The sequence below is a fragment of the Astatotilapia calliptera genome, chromosome 20, assembly GCF_964374335.1.
Source record: "Astatotilapia calliptera chromosome 20, fAstCal68.1, whole genome shotgun sequence".
Taxonomy (NCBI): Eukaryota; Metazoa; Chordata; class Actinopteri; order Cichliformes; family Cichlidae; genus Astatotilapia; species Astatotilapia calliptera.
Window position 1 is genome coordinate 11,595,001 of NC_137441.1, and position 21,063 is coordinate 11,616,063.

General features: G+C 39.5%; 2 protein-coding genes and 1 long non-coding RNA gene across 5 annotated transcripts in view; 1 reads left to right on the top strand and 2 right to left on the bottom strand.

The window, feature by feature from the left end:
* Positions 1–1,892, top strand: part of LOC145423293 (glycerol-3-phosphate dehydrogenase [NAD(+)], cytoplasmic) — an 11,112-nt gene extending 9,220 nt beyond the window's left edge. For both annotated transcript variants that reach the window (XM_080295581.1, XM_080295580.1), the window contains exons 7-8: positions 1–65; positions 154–1,892. The exon at positions 1–65 is cut by the window's left edge and continues 42 nt beyond it. In XM_080295581.1, the coding sequence (XP_080151707.1) occupies positions 1–65; positions 154–250 (162 nt within the window). In that variant the 3' untranslated portion in view covers positions 251–1,892. The remainder of the gene's footprint in view (positions 66–153) is intronic.
* A 557-nt stretch (positions 1,893–2,449) lies between these two features.
* Positions 2,450–15,316, bottom strand: LOC145423296 (glucose-6-phosphate 1-dehydrogenase). Of its 2 annotated transcripts, none has more exons than XM_080295585.1 (14): positions 15,244–15,316; positions 13,669–13,740; positions 13,080–13,198; positions 10,147–10,184; positions 9,944–10,052; positions 9,353–9,570; positions 7,215–7,373; positions 6,614–6,739; positions 5,826–5,919; positions 5,559–5,745; positions 5,241–5,476; positions 4,047–4,123; positions 3,793–3,885; positions 2,450–3,463 (listed from the first exon to the last, which is right to left on the bottom strand). In XM_080295585.1, exons 1-14 carry the CDS (start codon positions 15,293–15,295, stop codon positions 3,373–3,375), a joined length of 1,671 nt encoding a protein of 556 aa, XP_080151711.1. In that variant the 5' UTR covers positions 15,296–15,316; the 3' UTR covers positions 2,450–3,372. The 2 variants fall into 2 exon arrangements, with proteins under 2 accessions (XP_080151711.1, XP_080151712.1); XM_080295586.1 differs by having other exon boundaries at positions 15,052–15,244.
* Positions 15,317–17,053: 1,737 nt separating this feature from the next.
* Positions 17,054–20,889, bottom strand: LOC145423298 (uncharacterized). The gene is made up of 2 exons (XR_013904367.1): positions 19,042–20,889; positions 17,054–17,540 (listed from the first exon to the last, which is right to left on the bottom strand). It is a non-coding gene; the product is annotated as an uncharacterized LOC145423298 (long non-coding RNA).
* Positions 20,890–21,063: the final 174 nt, after the last annotated feature.

Below are 21,063 nucleotides of genomic sequence, written 5' to 3' on the forward strand. Positions count from 1 at the left end.
CTGCAGGGACCAGCAACAGCAGCTGAGGTCTATCTCATCCTCAAGCACAAAAACATGGTCGACAAGTAAGACAGACTCACAGGTTCCATTTGCTTTGAAATGAAATCAGTTTGTTTCACTCCAGCACTCAACTATGCCTCCTCCTTCCTTTAGGTTTCCTCTGTTCAACGCAGTCTATCAGATCTGCTTCGAGGGCCACCCAGTCACAGAGTTCATAAGCTGTCTGCAGAACCACCCAGAACACATGTAAAGAGAACGAAAAAACCCCAAAACAAACAAAACTAAAGGTGCCTTCTTAACGGAGAACACGACCCCTTTCGCAGCCGTTCAGAAATCGATGGAGTAGGCTGCACCGGACACACCACAGCTGTCGTGCAAGGAAATGGTGCCAGCAAAGTGTGGCTCTTCAACTCCAATTCAGCAAATTCTGAAACCAGAACACTGAATTTCCAACATGTTAAAAGTACTTTTATTTCCTGACGTGTACTGAAACTTGAAGGATAACCAATTCATGTAATTGTCCACTACTTTTTGCTTAAGATGCATGCTTTTTATGTTTTAAAACTAATTAAATCTGTCAGTTTTTAAATCACAACACTAATACAGAAATTAACATTCACAACTTCAGAAAATGCAGGGCCATTGCCTGCCTTCTGGAGTGGGATTAATCTTTAATGTTTCCGTCCAGTAAACACCTTTCCATCGCCACAAGTTATTTAATAATAGATGTATTACCTCATCTCGTCACATCTCTGTATGCTTTAAGTGTCTTACATCATTCATTGACATCTGCTGCCTTGTACTGTAAGTGAAAAATACTGTCAATCGCACAAAAACTGTTTTTAAATGGAAAAAGCTAATGTGCCTTAAAATGCATGGTTCAAGTCTTTAGCTTTTGTTTGTGGTCTGACCAAAAAAAGTCAAAGGATAATTACGGTTTATTTCCGCTTGGCTTAAATTTCATTATGTCTGTATGGGTCGTGCTAACAAGATGGCTCCTTGAAGATGTATTATTGCATGAAGCTGCAGATCTCTACTGCAGTTAGTAAGCAGGTGTTTGACATAACTAGGCTGTCTTTGCCTTAGCTGTCTCAACAAATCCTAAAATCCTCCATCAAAGATAATGGGCCTCACATCAGGCATAATCTGCTTTTATAATCAGACGTTTTTCATCAGGCGCTGCGTGTATGCCCCCATAAAAATTGGGAATTTAACATGTCAGCTCACTCTTCTCCACATAAAAATGGAGCAACGGAGTACTGCCTACTTAAGCCAAGAAGAACAGATCATTGAGATCATTGTTTAAAAATTAAAACAAAATAATAATAATACACGCTGCAAAAAGGTGTGAAAGAAGTGCTGGCAGAAAGCACTTAAAGAGTGCTTAATTGTGAACTTCATGCATTTAAATGTGTTTCCTCTGCACTATGGAAGCTGGGATGGGCTCCAGCCCCACTCCAATGAGGAGAAGGGGTTAAGAAAAATGCCATTTAGTGAAGCGCGTCAAGGTTTAACACCATCCTATAAATCATCAGACGTGGAATTAACGTGTGATAATTGCAAACTATGATCAATTTTTTTGTATTTAGATATATAGCTGGACTTCCAACAATGTCAATAAGGACCAAGTATAAATTAATTTATATTATTAGCTGAATACATATAAAATCCAGTGCTGTAGCTATATGAGGTTATTCATTGGTATAATATACCACAATGGCCACATCAATGAGGAAACATGCCAGGCTGAAATGAATCTGAATTAAGTCTTTAAACATCCGTCCGCTACGTCATTTGTAGCTGTGATCCTGCCTGACCCAGTTTTCACTCAGTTACTAATACATTTGAAATCATCAACATTTTTCTGTGAATAAATTCATTCTAGTATCAAATCATGGCTGGACTAATTTTTTTCCATTTTCATTAGAAAGGAAACAATGAAATTGGAAATTGCAGTAGAAATTACAGCATTTCTTGTTATTCAATAAAAGGGTTGATTATTTTTCCCCACTTACAGGTTTGTGTGTGTATATATATATATATATATATATATATATATATATATATATATATATATATATATATATATATATATATATATATATATATATATATATATATATTTATTTTAGTATTAAATTTCACTTGTTCCATATTCAGTTTTTCAGCAAAACTTGTTTGAGTCCATAAGAAAAGATTCTTATATCTAGAGGAAGATTTATTTATTTTTTTTCAATAAATATTCACGTTAGCCGCGACTTTGTTCCAGTTTTGATTTTTGGCCCACTGTGTATTTGAGTTTGACACCCCTGGTTTAAAGCAATGTCAGTATGATATGTTATAGCGCTTCCAGCAAGCCTCCTCTCCCCTCTCCACATGCATTTTAGAAATTCTGATTTCTGTGTCAAAGGCAGGATGGCCGGTTAGACGAGAAGGCAAAACAACACGATAACAAGCAAAACTACTTTATTACAACTTGTGGAAATGTAGCTAGCTTTACATGAGTGTGCGGTATACAATGCATCAAAACAGACATTCACTGCTGACCTGTGGTACACACCACTGTCGTCTGGATTTTGAAATATGGAATCAATGTCAGCAACTTAAATAAATCTGGAAAATGTAAACAAAAAGGGAATGAAGCTCAAAGTGCAGAAACTAAAAAGGAGCCTGCTTTGCTCGTCCGTGAAGACAGTTAAGACTCGCAGTATAAACGCTTTGAAGAAAATCGCCTCGTGGAAACTAATCTGTTTATTTTTAAAACCACCATGATGTCCTTGGTCCCACACAGAGGAGGCGAAAAACAGCAGCAAAAGTAGAAATGCAAACAATGCAATCAAAAGCAGAATGGCATTAAAATTGTGGTGATTTAAGAGCGACAGCTAGCGGACATTTGTTCCCATTCTTCATTTTCTGTGTCCGTTGGTTGACACTATGTGGACAACACTTAGCTTGCAGCGTTTTGTTCTTGTGGTTTGGATATCTGATCTAATCACTGAAGACAGGAATAAAGAGTTCCACTTAGCAGAATAATTTGTTCCCAAAAATCCTTGATCGTTCTGTTTTTTCACAGACTTGATCCCATCTCTAATTAAAGCTGAAAACTGCTGTGAATGTATGAAAACTACCACCGTAACTGTGGTACAAGCCCATGAAAACACAATCAACTCACAAATGTCTAGTGAAAGTTTGACCAGGCCTTATGGAATAACTGCAATACCTGAGATTTTCTGTCTTTGCGGCATGATAGATCCACATCGTGGAAAAGCCTTGTTTCTCAAAGAAGATCCTGTACTGGAAAATATCTAACCACTAGCCCTACTGCACCCCTCCTACCATCCTACCTCCACTCATCCCTCATATCATCGCAATTCAAAGTCTGTGAGGGTTCACCCATTTGTAAGTGCCTTCGTAACGAAATCCAACTTTCTGCACGAGGTCATCTGCTTCTTGAGGGCCACGGCTAAAAAGAAGGAAGGGGGGAAAATTTTATTTTTTTTAAAGTAATTACATTAAAAACAAAATTTTTTAAAAACCTGCTGACATGTAAACTTTCTGTGTAATTTCATTAAGCAAGTACAATGTAAAAGCTTACACTTAACGGAATATCTTCATATTAAATACCAAACATGGTTTCCTTAATGATTTACTATTTTAATACTTTGATTTCATATATTTCAGCTGCATTTTACACACAATTATTTCTTCATGTTTGCTGAGGCTAAAGAATCTTTTTTTGAATGTGGTATGATTTTCCTCTTCCAAGTGAGAGCTGAGTAAAACCTTTCCTACCTTCCATAATTGTAAGGAATTGGCTTCGGCTTCTCTTTCTCTATTTGATGAAGGAGAGGAGTGAAGATCCTCCATGCTTCCCTCAGTTCATCACTGCAGACAACAATTCAACATGCAGAAGTAGGTCAAACAGAGGTGCAAGGTTTTCACTACTCAGCACCTGATAGCAAAAAGAGGTCCCTCTGGCTCCATCTAGTGATGGAGATTTTAGATTACAAGCAGTGACTTAAGAGTGGACAAGGAAAAGTACAGACCTGCGTACAAAGTGCATTTGGCTCCCGCAGAAGACATCCAGGATGAGACGCTCATAAGCATCGGGAAGCTTCACGTCCTAAAAGAAAAATACCATATTACAGCTTTGTTAGAGACCTGTTTTGGGGTTTTTTTTGTACTACTACCTCTGAAGCTCTAAAACGGGGTGAAACTCTTAATCAGTCTTTGAAGTCAGTGTTAAATATGTGCTAGATTCTTCTTTATATTACCTTGTAACACCCCAAAATACTCAAAGTTAGAGCAGGGCGATACGACCAAAAATATTTATCACGATATACATTTGAAAATTTGCGATAACTGACCATATAGTTGACACTAGACAAAATACTTTATAACTCCACAACTTTATTGGTGCGCAAAGAAAACAACAAAACAATCGTTGTATTTTCACTTAAACAAGCAGCTGTTTTTTTATGTGCATTAAAGTTATATAAAAAATTAACAGTGCAAATGCAAATTCCTTGCTGACAATTTAACCAAAAGGCATTGCCAGTGGAAATTGGCCGACATGTCCTCAGCATGACCATGTATAATATCCACAAAACTTAAAAAGAGATTACACACACACACACACACAATACGGTAATACTATGTTGAAGCACAGTGCGTATCACTCCGCGAGGCTCCTGCCTACGACATTTGACAGATTTCCGAGCGCCGTGTTCCACATAAAATTGTTTCGAGGTCAGTAAACAACCAGAATTCATACATAAGGCATACGGGATTATAAGGGGCACTGTCGATTTTCAGAAAAATCAAAGGGTTGATTTTAAGTGTGCCGTATTTTCCAAAAAAAAAACTGTAATAACGACGGCCCACTAGCATGCTCTACCAAAAATTGTGTTTTGTATCTGACGGACAAAAGCTAAACCAGTTCCACACCACTGAAGTTGCAGCATTTTTACAAACCAATTCTGGTTCATCTGTTTCATTCAACGATCCGCTTTCGCTCTTCTCATTCACCGTCACCGCCATGCTTTTTCCGCCATGTGCGTATGAAAACAAAGGCACTGCGCATGCGCGTTTTACCCATATTCTATCGCAATATTTCATTTTCTTATCGTTGCCCAACATTATACCGGTATTACCGCGAACGGTATGATATGGCCCAGCCCTACTCAAAGTTGATCTCAGAGTGTGTGTGTGGCAATTAAATAAATAAAACTTGAGCCTGCCTTGTATCTGCTCTTGTAGGTGAGATCCAGCTCCGTTTCTTCCGGGCTGAAGTACACGCCAGGTTTCTTGCTCATCATCTTGGCATACACAGCCTCGTTGGGCTGGACGCGTACCACAAGCTCATTCCTGCGACACTGAGTTCCAAAAATGTCTCCGGGGACGTCGGTGAACTGCAGCCGCACCTCGGCCTTTCTCTCATTCAGTGCTTTGCCACAGCGAAGGATGAAAGGAACGCCTGAGGAGAAACATTTTCATGAGCACAGGAGAATGTTTAAAACACCTTATTTTATTTTTTCTTAACAAATAAGCGCCTTTACCATCCCAGCGTTCATTGTGTACGTAGAGCACAGTGGTGGCAAATGTGGCTTGAGTTGATCCTTTAGGTACTGTGGGATCATCCAGATAACCCAGTTTGGCATCTCCTTCACCCTCTGGATCCCCCACGTACTGACCCAGCACAACATCCGACATGGTTGGTGGAGCAATACACTTCAGCACCTTCACCTAACAAAGGTATAAGACCAGACACACCTCATTTAATACACAGAACACAAGTATTTGGTTTCTGCCAGGCGACTTTGTACCTTTTCATCCCTGACATCGTCAGAGCTGGTGGAAGCTGGTTTCTCCATGGCAACTAGGGAGAGCATCTGGAGCAAATGGTTCTGCATGACATCTCTGATTATGAATGAAAGAACAGGTGGTCACATTAAAGACGCAGAAAACTGTTACAAAATGAATTCAAATTATAACTGATCATGTGTTGGTTTTAATGTGCTCGTAAAACCGGTTAAATCTATTAACATTCTCCCTGCAGTGAGCTCTTAATGTACAAATGAAAAAAAAAAAAAAAAAAAACACAACTGCACTTTAACTCACTAGTGTGGTAACATTAGCAAAACTTGAATAGCTAATAAATATAAATGGTATATAGCTTGCCAATGAATTATATTTTCTTTGGCGATGATAGCTCATAGCCAAAGACATGTTTGTCTTGTCCCAATATAAATATTAGGAAGTATTCTTACACATATTTACTCTCTGGTACTCCGCTTGTTTTTATATTCATCATTAGAGATAAGCGCATTGAATCTTTGTTTTAGATTTAGTTCAACGTATTTATTTCTTTTGGGTGCCCCCCACAACTGAATTATTGTTAACATTCAAGGTAATCTGCGTGGAATAAAAAAAAAATAAAAATAAAAAATCAGCTAAATAAATCCAAAGTCTGTGGGTAACCTTGTTAAATAATTGTGATCACTTATTTTCTAAAATAAGCGTAACATTTGCCTTAAAGCAGCCCTCATATAATTCTGCTTATTCACAGTACTTTAAAAAGCATTAAACTTGATTGAAGTATTTTTCTCCTCACCGGATGATGCCAAAATCATCAAAGTAGCCTCCTCGACCTTGGGTGCCAAAGGGTTCCTTAAAGGTGAGGACGACACAGGCCACGCTGTCCCTGTTCCAGATCGGCCCAAAGATTCGGTTTCCAAACCTGCAGCGAACACAGTGCATTCGTCCTCAGCTCAGCAGCACACACAGAGCAACAGCACAGCTGTTCATGACAACATGCATAAACATTTATCTTTGGTTTTGTTCTTGATTAGCCCCCACTTTCTATTCATGGTGCAAGATTTTCATAGTGGCTCTTTTAAACCACAGGCCAGCTGAAAATGAAGTGTTGCATAATTAACTTACAATCAAGAGCACATTATTTTTACGATGAAAATTTAAATATTTAAAAAAAAAAAAAAAAAGTCTTCTTCTTCTTCATACTTGAATAACGATGCTAAAAAGAAATGTTTTTTGATGAAGCCCCAGACATTTGATTTCTCCATGAGGCTCTGTTCTGCTACACTTGCTGTAAACTGTAATAAAGCCACTTGCTTTCACATTTACAACAATCAAAAGTGTCACATATTTTAAAAAAAAAAAAAAAAAAAAAAGCTACTATATTTCAGGTTTCCTACCTTAGCACCATGAGGTTCTGCACCATTTCTTTGCCCAGATAGTGATCTATACGATAGATCTGGTCTTCAGTGAAGAGGGACGAGAGGTGAGTGGACAGCTCCTCAGAGCTCTGAAGGTCATGACCAAATGGCTTCTCCACAATCACCCTGTTCCAGCCCCTAAATAACAGAGAAGGGGGGGGCACGAACAAATAGTTTAAACCTTTAACAATATATTAAATGATCAGATTTACACAGTGTGTTTGAGAGTTAAGGGGGGATAAAATGCATCTGATAGTCCCACCTATCCAACACAATTTTAAATGAATAGTTGCCAAAATAGACAAATATGAACTACAGCTGCAACTAATCATTTCATTCATGACTGATATGCAGACAATGAAAGAAAATAATCAAGTGACCATATTATGACAGAACAAGTAAATCCCAACTGCAAGTAGTACATTTTCACCAGTATTTCTTTACAAATGTACATACAGTGGGGCAAAAAAGTATTTAGTCAGCCACCGATTGTGCAAGTTCCCCCACTTAAAATGATGACAGAGGTCAGTAATTTGCACCAGAGGTACACTTCAACTGTGAGAGACAGAATGTGAAAAGAAAAAAAAAAAAAAAAAAAAACAACTGTGGGAGCAATCATCAGAAAATGGAAGACATACAAGACCACTGATAATCTCCCTCGATCTGGGGCTCCACGCAAGATCTCATCCCGTGGGGTAAAAATGATCATGAGAACGGTGAGCAAAGATCCCAGAACCACACGGGGGGACCTGGTGAATGACCTGCAGAGAGCTGGGACCAAAGTAACAAAGGTCACCATCAGTAACACACTACAACGGCAGGGAATCAAATCCCGCAGTGCCAGACGTGTTCCGCTGCTGAAGCCAGTGCATGTCCAGGCCCGTCTGAAGTTTGCCAGAGAGCACATGGATGATACAGCAGAGGATTGGGAGAATGTCATGTGGTCAGATGAAACCAAAGTAGAACTTTTTGGTATAAACTCAACTCGTCGTGTTTGGAGGAAGAAGAATACTGAGTTGCATCCCAAGAACACCATACCTACTGTGAAGCATGGGGGTGGAAACATCATGCTATGGGGCTGTTTTTCTGCCAAGGGGACAGGACGACTGATCCGTGTTAAGGACAGAATGAATGGGGCCATGTATCGTGAGATTTTGAGCCAAAACCTCCTTCCATCAGTGAGAACTTTGAAGATGAAACGAGGCTGGGTCTTCCAACATGACAATGATCCAAAACACACCGCCCGGGCAACAAAGGAGTGGCTCCGTAAGAAGCATTTGAAAGTCCTGGAGTGGCCTAGCCAGTCTCCAGACCTCAACCCCATAGAAAATCTGTGGCGGGAGTTGAAAGTCCGTGTTGCTCGGCGACAGCCCCAAAACATCACTGCTCTCGAGAAGATCTGCATGGAGGAATGGGCCAAAATACCAGCTACTGTGTGTGCAAACCTGGTAAAGACCTATAGTAAACGTTTGACCTCTGTTATTGCCAACAAAGGTTATGTTACAAAGTATTGAGTTGTATTTTTGTTATTGACCAAATACTTATTTTCCACCCTGATTTACGAATAAATTCTTTACAAATCCTACCATGTGGATTCATGGATTTGTTTTTCACATTCTGTCTCTCACAGTTGAAGTGTACCTCTGGTGCAAATTACTGACCTCTGTCATCATTTTAGGTGGGGGAACTTGCACAATCGGTGGCTGACTAAATACTTTTTTGCCCCACTGTACTAGTTACAGATAATTCAAAGTCTAAATGTTTTGAGTTTACTGAACCACAAAACTGTTGCTAGCAGAACAGGTAATGGAAATTTTATTACAGTATTATTGAAGCTACTACTACTCCAAAATTGCAATGGAGGTTTGCCATGATGTCTCGCACTTCATTTCTCAGTGTGAGATTCTGGAGTTAATTTACAAATTCCTACACCACAGATAAACACCTCAGACTTTTAGGTGACATTCCACTCATATCAGATGAATGCAAAGAATCCACTGCATCAAACTCTCCACTTACATGAAATGGATTTAGTCAGATACAGCAGGTAGCACAAGAAAAAAAAATTAAACAAGCTGTGTGGCACATCGACGTCAGAGACAGGAATGTGTACTGACTTTGTGCTCATGCAGTGGTGCTTAATGTTCTTGGTAACATTGTGGTAGACGGTGGGTGGCAGGGCCAAGTAGAAGAGCCTGTTAGCCCCAGGGCCTCCTGGAAGAGACTCGATGTGTGTGTTGAGTTTGGAGAAAGAATCCCCATCTACGTATTTCCCACTGACGTACGTGTTCCTGCCGAAGAAGGCCGACAACCGGTCTACTTCTGTGTCTGCCACCTGTGCCAGAGAGGAAAAACCTTTAATGATGTATGGACAACACATTGTTGATAATATCTTTCACAAAAAAATGCACCGTGTTCTGAGATCTAGCAAAGTTAAATGAGATTTAACTCAAGACCCTCCTACACACTTTGAATCACTATTATTTTGTGTGATGCTGCTATAACTCACATCGCTATCAAATAGTTTTAATTTAGAACAGAAAAAAGCCAACAAACTAAGATGGCGTTTTCAATTTATTTGCATTTTTCTAATACTCATCTTCGTTTTGTGGATATGATTTCATTATAACAATCTGATCTGACCTTCTTTCTTCCATTAAATAAATGAATAATCTGTTGAGCACTATATCTCAAGTGTCCATGTTTACCTTCAGGTATGGCATGCAAGCAGTCCGGATGGCATCAACTGTCAGGGCAGAGCGAGCAAAGCCCACGAAGTACGTCTGCTCAGGTAGTAGGCCATCTCTGAACAACCACCTGGGAGAGAACAGAGGAACACATGGTTCACTATAACCCACCACTGAGGCTACAATCCAGATTAAAGTAGTATCTTTAATGAGCCTGTACTCACCATAAGGTTGGGTAGATTTTTTTCTTAGCCAGATCCCCCTATTGGAGCAAACACACACAAAAATGATCCACTCTAAAGTTTACGGCGTTGTATTTTGTTGTGTTTAGTGTCCCAATTGCGTTGTACTATTGTACTAAGTATGACTTTGCAATGGCAATAAACAGTTATCTTATATCATCTCACCTTCAAAATACAGGCTACAAGCACAGTCACATGCAAGTCAGTGTACTATTTATTTAGGCTAGTAATCTCAGCGAGCATTAGTCATTTTCCAAGCACACAAAGGTCTAAAGATGCTGCAGTGCAAACCGGTTACACTGTGCTGCTACAGGTAAGTAGGCGGCTTTGGCTTATTTAAGAATTGCACAACCTCAGTAATCCCAGTGGAAACAAATGCCAACCACCAGGAGACAACACTGCCCTGCTGCTTATGGAAATCTTACTGAATAACCTGCTGCTTTAGTGGCTTAAACATAGTGGTCCAACCTGTCTGCTATATAAAGGCTAATGCCTTGTAATCACTATAAAACGCAATAGAGGCTCTGAAATCAGTTATAACCCAAATAAAAGTACAACTTTTATTGCCTTTTAACCTCAGCGTAACCAAACGGTCATAGCAGAACATTAGAAGCCAACTTAATTAGAAATGTAATTGCCAATGCTGGTGTCAAACTCATTTTAGTTTAGGGGGACATAAATTGATCTCAAATGGGTTGGACCAGTAAAAGCGCCACAGAAAAGTGTAAAGTGTAGATTTCTTAAAAACTGAAACTTTGCTTCTTAAAAGTGTGCCAGATATTAAAACAGTACTTCTTGTTAAATTATTATTCTTATTTTGTGAGCAGTCGGTATAAAAACACATTTCAACAATGTCTGCTTTCCTGCCCATTACGTGTAGTTTACAAAGTACAGCAGAAAGGCATAAAACTGTGACAAAAGAAGTACTTTTCTATCTTTAACTGAGATTTTGGTTCCTGTGTAGTAAAGCTGGCATCACCGAGAGTGGAAAAACTCCAGAATTTATTGATTTCACTGAAACTCTCAGGGGGCTGGATGGGACTCTTCACTGGAACAATTGTGGACACTGGGCCACCTATTTTACCTAGTGTCCTCAGGTCAATCAGGTCCCACACCTCCAGTCTCACAAACAGCTTCTTTCCCTGGGCCATTCAGTTACTGTTAACAAACACCATCCCTCTACACCCCAACTCTGCCCACCCACCTCACCAATCTGAGGCACCTGATGACCTGAGTAACCCTCATCACTCAGGCCACTCACACATGGACTCGATACTTAAACCAAGTCCTTTGCACTACTTCCAAGAACTTGGTTCTCAAATGTGTGCATGTCTCTTGTTTTGTATACATTCTCCTTGATTATACATTTCTTCTGTATGCCATTTATTCCTGCCATCTTACCATTTATATTTTATTCCTGCACAGTTGGCATGGAGCACCCATAATTTCGTTGTACATGTACAACGACATTAAAGTACTATTCTATTCTATGTTTGACACACCTCATTTAAAACACTCGCATGGGAGTTCCTTGACTTGTAATCCTGCCACTTTGTACAAAGTTGAATCCATAATATTTATTTAAAATGACAGCAACCCTCTTTACATTTATTAATCAGAGTTTAACCTGATAAAGATATTATCTACTTAAACCACAAAAGCTAGGCAATTGTTTTTGGTAAATAAATGTTTGAATATGTGGCATGATCCTTGTTTGAAGGGAAAAAGCAGTTACACCTCTTAAAGCGGTAGTGAAACACAAACATAAAACGAGCACAACCAGAGTGAGGCTAATCACAGCCTAGCCCTGGCCTGCTCTTGATCCTACATAGCACAGTGAAAGGAAAACGCTGACTGTCTGTGACTCTGCAAAAAACAGCCACAGCGCTGCTCTCTCCTACAAAGAGCCACAGTGCAGCAGACAGATGCCACAGCCAGTTAGATGTTCATATATAAAGCAAATGCAGCTATTTTTGTTTTACATTTCATAACAGTGACATCATAACTGAAACAGTGTCTTTGAAGATGACAATAAAAAGAGATTTATTCTTTAAAAAGCATGACTTTGCAATTTTAAGGATAAGTGTTTTTTTGTTTTTAATGATAAGTTAAGACTGAAGGACCAGTAGGTAAAAGCACAGAATGATGATAAATCAGAATATTGTGCAACAAGGAAAGAAGGGGAATAAAATGTTTTTCAATGCTGGAAATGGTTTCATTTCCTGAACACAGCACCTGAGAAGTATAAGGAAACGTTATACTATAAATAGAGTCATATTTCATTCACTTGTCTGGATGGATTTCATTTCACCTTTTAACCTCAGAGTAACCGAGAGTAACAAAACATAAATAAAAATGTTCATTTAGATTTTGCAGATATTGAAAAATATAGGCAATGCTCATTTTACCAATTAGTTCTATGCAAGTGAACTGTTCACAGATCTAAAAACAACACTGGTGCAATTATTACTTTATATAGACAGAAAATTACTGCCAATCAATTAAAATGTTCCATTTATAACCTCTCCTCAAATGACAACAAAGAGGAACCTTGCCTGATTCACTGTCTCAGTTTTGAACACTGTCCCAGTTGTGCTTGTTTGCAGAAGCTTTTTGAAATCAGTTTCAACATTTACCTAATCACAGTGGGTGCAATTATTGCAAGTTTTTTTTAGGATTTCAACACACTTTCTTTGAAAATATTGCCAAACACTCTTGGCTAAGTGCCCTACAGTCTAAATGTGCCAAAATAAAAAGGGACAAAGAGATTAGTTATATACTCCTGATAATAGAAGGCTCATTGTTTTTAATTTTGAGTGCGATTCCTCTAGACAATTCACCTCTTTATTTGATTTCACAAATCTGCTTATTAGTACCCTTTTTAGGTTTTATTCTGGGAGTGATTGAACTCTTACCGATGCGCCCATGATGATGAAGACATGAACATCGGACTGATGAAACTCTTCATCATCATAGAGCTCCTTCCTCAGCTCCCCAAACACCTCAGAGCGAGAGAGAGGGATGCTCATTTTCTCTAAAAAGCAGACATACAAAAGGTTAAAAAGTCATTTTACCTGTTAAAGAAAAAGAGCAAATTTCAATTCTATTTCATTTCTATAGCACCAATCACAGCCAAAGTTGCCTCAAGCTGACAGGAGAAAGTGTCAGGAATTTTTCCGCGCCCTCCAAAGCTACATAACAAGTATCTAAGACACTCAAAATCATCACTCTCCTTCAAAGAAATAATGTAAAGAAAAACAATGCAATGAACAGTTTCTTAAAGATCACACGTGTGCAAAACTTTCAGCCTTTACAAATAAATACCACAAAAAATGTTAATTTGTTTATTTGGTTTTCTTTAACTTCACGCAAACTGCACAAGTCGTTAAAAGAGCAAACTTTTCTAAGATAATTTGTTCCCAATATCTTTACGAACATTTTCTACTTCTTTCTCATATTGCAATCTCAGACCAATTTGGTGATCTTGAGGTTTGGGCTCTTTACCATCTGTTGCAGTGTTCCTTGTTCTTGTGGCTGAGGACATCTCTCTTTCACTCCTGGTCAGTTGCGGTCGCTCTGCAAAATGAATTTAGGTCTGGTCAGATGGCTCACTTAATGCGTGATGCTTAAGATTTTAAACCTCAAGTTTACACTGGCGCAGAAATGTAAAACTTAACATTTTCATTAATGCTTACATGCTGTACTGTTTTAGCATCATTCTCCTACAGCCACCAGTTCATTTCTGTATAATACGAATTACTTACTAGACCACAGCAGCTATCCATCTATACATCAACGCTACCTCAGCGAGTATCCAATTTGATGGTCGGCAAGACCATTTAATAAATGTCATTCGCCTACCCTTCGCCCCTTGTGTTCGTCCTTCTCTTCAAAACGCTCAAAAGAGCAAATATTATATTTAATGATTATTTTACTAACAATAAAACCTTTGATTTTGATGGCACCTTTAGTACTGGTGTTTTTCACTCCTTCAGGTATTTTTAAATATAATAAATGCCAGAAGAGTCAGTTCACACAGCTAATATGCGCATTTTTTTAAAATTTGTAACAAAAAACAAACAACAACAAAAAAAAAGCAATTAAAGGAAATGTTTAGGAAAAAACCCACATAAATATCTGATTCTAGTTTCTGAATAAACTGTAATGACTGAAAAGTGAATCCTATTGGGATTGTGACAAAGCAAGACATTTTGGACTCTATAAAAAGGGAATCCAAATGAATAGATTTCGCCCTATAGTTGTTACCAGTCATGAGAGGGGCAAAACCCCTGGCACTAGGCGTTTACTTCCTCGAATATTACTTAACGTTGAAAAACAACGGAAAAGGTATAGGCTTAGCCAATCAGGAAGTACAAGTTGGTCCAGTAATTTTATCACAGACTTCTTCACTTTCTGCAAGCTGCATTACCACTGACGTACTGACAAACACAAAAACAATAGTGCACGTGTGTGCCTGTCAGATGGAAGCTACTACTCCCAGAAATAGTCTCACACACAGCAACATACTCTAATGACATTAGTCAAATCCTCCACCAAATCCCGTGTTTAGACTGCTGAACCTTAATGCACAACACCATGATAAAGCTGGATGGCGAACATCTTTTTATTTAATGTGCGGTTAGCAGCACTGGTAGGCAATATGGAAGAGCTCTGATGACACTTTTATTAAACGGAGATACAAAGCGTTTTCCTCGCCTGAGACAAAAGCTTCAACATTATCATCCTCTTATAACAACATGAATTGACAGAACCAACCCCAGCTAGCGAAAAAAAGAGCACCTAGCTTTCGCTTAGCTAACACAATGTGCGTTTAAAAAGCGGCAAAGCTACTACAAGCTAAGCTAATGCGACTGTAATGCTACTTACAAACAGGTCCGTTAAGGAGACGATAACCTGGCAGTTAAAACCTGTGAACCCAAGACAAGACGCCACAGCCTTTATGCAACCTCACAGCGACGGCAGCCCTGCTCGGTGGTGCTTATTTCTCTGTCCTGCCTACTTCCCGGTTGAGGTGACAAAGCAGAATTGAGAGATTTTATTGGGTTGGAAGAAACTCACCAGCGCTCGCTCGAGATCCCATCATTGTCGACTCGGGTGACGCCACGCCCATAAGTGGGCGTGTTTAATCGCCCCTCCCCTGCACCCCCATTCCAATCTGAATGAAACCTTTATATAAATATTAATGACTGCGCAATCCGGTTGTTCAGTGATGACGCGACGAATCCTACTTCCGGGTCTAAAGTAGTCTGCGTTTAATATGGCTTTTATGTTGTTAACATGTTTAATGCTATGTATTTTCTTCTATTTGATCTCAAAAAGCTCCTAAAACAGTCAGTGATCCCTGTTGACCTCCCTCGGCTTTTATTACCGCTAATCATTTATTTAAGCTCAGTTTTTAAAACCTTAGGATGTAACTACAGCCCAGCCCATGCAGCAGTATATGAATGACTAACTTTGTATTGTAGATGAATTATCTCAGTTGTTCTCCTGGCTGAAGTTTGGTCCTTTTACAGCATCCTGCCATGCGATTACATTTGTTTCTGACCACCGAGAAAACTCACGTTAACGTTTATCGAGTGGAAAAAAAGTTAGCTTGTTTATATTATGCTAACATAGCTATGTCGCTAGCGGTCACGTAGCACATCATTATATACCAGCTAGCCAAACTTCAGTAACCCTATAAACGTCACTGCTGTTTAGTTTTCTGTCTTCATTTATGCTGGAAGTGATAAGAAAGCTGTATGTTTTAATTTGTTTCCAAAACCCCGCAGTCAGGACATGCTATATTGTATTTAGATAGAAGCTAGCGAGCTAACTCCCTGCTAACTTCTAACTCCGTTAAATGTCATAAATTCCGTTTTCATGGATGCCTGGATGTTAAACTCAATTGTTACACCTGGTAGAGCAGAACGCTGATCATTTTATTAAAGATGAAAGACTTTAGACAGTTTTTCAACTCTCAGTAATGCCACAGTGATCGTTTGATATATGGACCTGCAGCGGAGTTTAGACCCAGACACGGCTAGTGACGTCAGACTGAACAACCGGATACTAAGAGCCCATCGGGACAATAATTGTATTTATAAATACTGGAATTATATGGTTATATAAATTTTTTTTTTTCTCAAACAAAGTTCATGAAAGAAGATGAGAGTGAGAAGAGGACAAATGGAGGAAAGCTAGTGAATCAGGAAATGCAAAAAGGGAGAGTGGAAAGGCGGACTGTACCAGAAGACATTCTAGAGACTGTGTAGATACTGGAGGTAGAGAGCAATGGACTTCTTAAGCAGAGTATTTAACCTGGAGAATGAGATGATGATGTACCGGTTTTGATTTTCAAGAACAAAGGTGATGTGTGAAGCTATAGTAACTATGAAGGATAAAGTTGATGAGTCATACCATGAACAGATAGGAAAGAGCTGTTGAAGCTATAAGGACAGAGGTGATGGTCAGTGAGCAGCAATATGGCTTCATGCCAAGAAACAGCACCAACAATGCAATGTTTTCTTTGAGAGTGTTGATGAAGAAGTATAAAAAAAAGCTGCACAGTGTCTTTGTTGATATAGAAAAAGCATATGGTAGGGTGCCAAGAGGGGAACTGTGATAGTGCATGAGGAAGTCAAGAGTGGAAGAGAAGTATTTAAAGGTGGTGCAAGACATGTATGGGGAAAGCAAAACAGTTGCGAGGTGTGTGGTAGGACTGACAGATGAGTTTAAGGTGGGGTGGGAATATATCAGGAATCTGCTTTGAGTCCCTTCTTTTTTGCAGTGGTGATCGACATTATGATTTTTAATGAGAGTAGGGGGCTGGTGCAAGAGAGCCAACTGTTAAGTCTTTGGTTGGAGGGGACTTACATTATAATCAAAATACAGAATATTCACAGACCTTTATTTCAGCAGTCACATGCGCATACATAACTAGTGAAAGAAAGAGCAACTATAATGATTCCCCTTTTTCATTCCGGCCTTATAGACTTGTGTAACATTGTGTAACTGTTTTGAAGAAGTGCACAACACTTGCATTATACTAAAAGTCTTTTCAAAGTTTAGGTGGAACTAACATGAGGCTCAGCAGTACAAATAATTAAGCCAAGAGGGCATTTACCAAACAGTGACAAAAATCCTTCTTTGTGGTAAGAAAAAAATTTGAGTTACTGTAGTAGGAGACCAACACTTAAACACGGATCACACCACAGCTGATACACATCCTCAAAGAAGAGTCCACACACATAAATCCATGACAAGTCCCTGATGAAGATCCAGCTTTGACTGGCTTGGGCTGATTTGCACAAAGTTAATATCAGAGTTCCTGCAGATACTGTCAAACACTTGCCTGATGAGGGGTTCTTCAAGTTCTGGAAATAAGAACAATGCATTATTTAGATACAAAGTGATAAGAATGAGGAAACATAAACTTGCTACTTCCTGTTCCAACTACGGGCTCAGTTTGAGAAAACATGGAAATGTAAAGAGTTACTGTGTGGCAGAATAAGCCCAAAGTGCAGGACTCAGAAGATGAGGTAACTCAAAAATAGCTGTATTGCAGGTCTGTAGTCTGTCTCTTACCTTTAAGGATATTTCCAAATTCTCACCTCCTCAGAACTCCATCTGCTCATCATTAGTCCCAATATTTTATATATGTGTGTGTGTGTGTGTGTGTGTGTGTGTGTGTGTGTGTGTGTGTGTGTGTGTGTGTGTGTGTGTGTGTGTGTGTGTGTGTGTGTGTGTGTGTGTACAGGCAGGTATAAATCTAGACTGTGGCAAAATAGTTACTTTAGTGTGTCAGTAGATAGCAGTATTACATTTTCGGAGCAGAGATTTGTGGTGCAGAGAGTGGTACGGTGGTTGGTATTTGCAGCAAACGGGTGTGGGTTTAACTGGCTGCGGCCTCTCTGTTTATGGGTTGAATAATGTCTGTAAAGGTTCTCAGTCATCCAGGTCAAGTCATCGTAGTCTAAGGAGCTTGGAAAGAAAAGTGTCTGTGCTTGAAGACAAGGAGTTTTGTCTTTGGGATGAACTAGTTTTTTGTGGCTGGGTCTGACACAAACTGTCTGCCATCTATAATCCAGTTTTGAGATCCCTTCAAAGACGCCTTAACCCCCACTAACATCCTGGGCCTTTTAACCTCAGGAAATCACCTAATAGGGTGGGGCAAGGTCTCACAATGAGTTCACCTGAAACCTTATTGTGATTGCTGATTGTGACCTACACCTGTTTTCACACCTTCGCTCATGTGATTAGGTATTGTAAAGGTAAATGATTTGGATCATTTGTCCTTCTTGGGTCGACACTCCCATGGGGCTTAAATCTGGGACTCTTCACCATTTGACCTCAGAAGTGAAGAAGCTTCTTGGATGAGAGGTGAAACGTCTTCAAGCAACTTAAAGAAGCCCAAACGCTTTTCTTTCCAAGGGTTGACTCTATCTTTACTTCCACCAAAGAGATGCATCTTAGTTTAACTTGTTATTCTAAATTGGCCGGAGATCTGAATTATTGCTTGTTTCTCTGTGATGACCTGGTAACCCAGCCCAAGTGTAGCATCTCTCTTTCTGAATAATGGATCTGATGGCACCTGGGAATTGGATATGTGCTTTAGAAAATGGTTGCATATGGAAAAGATCAATTAATGTCACAGTCTTTTTGTCCTCTCAGAAGCAATATACCTGCCAATATACATGTCCAGCAAACACACTTTACTGCTAATATTCCTAATAATCTTCTAAGTACTTTCTTCATAGGTAAAGTGTGTGTTTTAAATGCAAGCAATGACAGTAAAATAAGGTTTGAAGAACCACTGATGTGCAGTGTGAATAGAATTACAACAGCTTCATCATGCAGTACTGTGAATGCACTCACCATCTGTGCTGGCATCATCCTCCAGTAAGATCTCTGTGAGCAGGGCAGCAGGAGCTGTGTGTAAGACACTGTGGACCATCCTGAGGAGAGCGGACCAGGCCTCATTATGAAACACTATGATCACACTGGTGGTCGGGAGGCCAGGACAACGCCAAAACATCCGTTTCAAACAGCTGTCAGAGCCAAACTGAAAGTTAACCCGTACTAGATTTTTAACAAGGGGTACAGTACTGTGCAAAATCTCGAGTCACACACATAGAAATACAGTATGTAAGGGAAAAAGAGAGTTTGTATAATTCTAACTTGAAAGCCAATATTTGGTATGACCACCTTTATTCTTCAACACAGCCTGAACTCACTTAGGCAAGCTTTCTTGTCATTTCTTTAAGTAGTCTTTAGAAATAGTTCTCTGGGCTTCTTAAAGGACGTTCAAAGCTCTTCTTTAAATGTTGGTTGCCTTTTGTTCCATTTTCTGTCAAGATAACAGATGACTGCTTCACTAATATTGAATAATATTGAAGCAGTCATGACCCAGAGACCACTGATAGGATTCCACTCTGTTTTTCTATCCAGGTATACCTCTACTGTACTGATAATGTGTATGGGATTGTTGTCATGCTGAAAAATTAAGCAATTTCCAATCAGATGCTTTAATGTGGTATTACATGGTGGATCAAAATCTGACGGCGCATTTCTGCGTTCATAATTCCATCAATTTTGACAAGATCCCCAACACCACTAGCGTGAGTGGACCCCAAACTATTACAGAGACTAAACCATGTTTTGTAATGTTCATGACTGCAGACACTCACTGTTGTGTGAGTGTGTGTCTGCAGTCATGAAAAAAGCAACCAGTGTGGTTATTCACGTTAGAGCTCGTGTGTCTTTGCCCAGATCACAGTGGAGGGAGATACAATCACCGGCAAACTGGTTAAACTGGTTTTTCTTAGTCCATTTTACTTTCCCTTTATGGTCTTTATCATTTGCGCCCGGTGCCCTGGAATCTTGGAGAGGCCTCTGAAGTTGAGGCTTGAGCTCCTCTTTAAGGTAAAGTCTAGGAGAACAGCTGAGACCTGAAGAATCTGGGAACACGCTATTATGCTCAAGGATGAGTCCCCTGAGTCTCCCCACACTGCCAAAGGGAGGTATGGTGGTTGGGGCGATCGTGGCTCAAGTTGGGAGTTCGCCTTGTAATCGGAAGGTTGCCGGTTCGAGCCCCAGCTTGGACAGTCTCGGTCGTTGTGTCCTTGGGCAAGACACTTCACCCGTTGCCTACTGGTGGTGGTCAGAGGGCCCGGTGGCGCCAGTGTCCGGCAGCCTCGCCTCTGTCAGTGCGCCCCAGGGTGGCTGTGGCTACAATGTAGCTTGCCATCACCAGTGTGTGAATGGATGACAGGTTGTGTAAAGCGCTTTGGGGTCCTTAGGGACTAGAAAAGCGCTATACAAATACAGGCCATTTGTGGAGGGGCTTTGTAAATGATGTAGTATGAAATGAACAGCAAACTCAAAAAGCAGGTTATCGCTAACTTTACTGATCGGGTGAATTGATGGCTGAAGAAGCACATGATTAGCACAAGGTAGTGCTGACATAAAACAGAGCAGAAAAAATGAGAGAAAACAGTAAAAATCTTTAAGAAAGCAATTATATAAAGTTTTACTTACTTACTAAGTCATAAAGAAAATCATTTATTGCTGGCAAATGTGCTGAATGGTCTTTAAATAAAACCCACCAGCATGCTTTTTTTTTGTTATAGTAAGTATATTATTAAACTCAATTTCCATGTACCAGATTTCATATGATATTTATTTTCATCTATGATGGAGTAAGAAGTGTTTACAAATAATATAAAATAAATATATGTGAAAATAATGATCTACAGAACAATTACTGCAGTTAACACAATGTTTATATTGTAAATTCTAATCAGCACTTACACATTACCCATATCCCTATATGGGTCTAAGTGTTGAACCCATCCATTATTGTTTTTTGAACGTGTAATTTGGCTGGTAGTAGGAAAC

Excerpts from the sequence above, each read along its gene's own strand:
- LOC145423296 (XM_080295585.1), bottom strand. The coding sequence starts at position 15,295 with ATGGGCGTGGCGTCACCCGAGTCGACAATGATGGGATCTCGAGCGAGC. Across the intron at positions 13,741-15,243 it reads GGGATCTCGAGCGAGCGCTG|AGCGACCGCAACTGACCAGG; the intron begins GTGAGTTTCTTC and ends TTCATTTTGCAG. Across the intron at positions 5,746-5,825 it reads ACGATGTCAGGGATGAAAAG|GTGAAGGTGCTGAAGTGTAT; the intron begins GTACAAAGTCGC and ends TACCTTTGTTAG.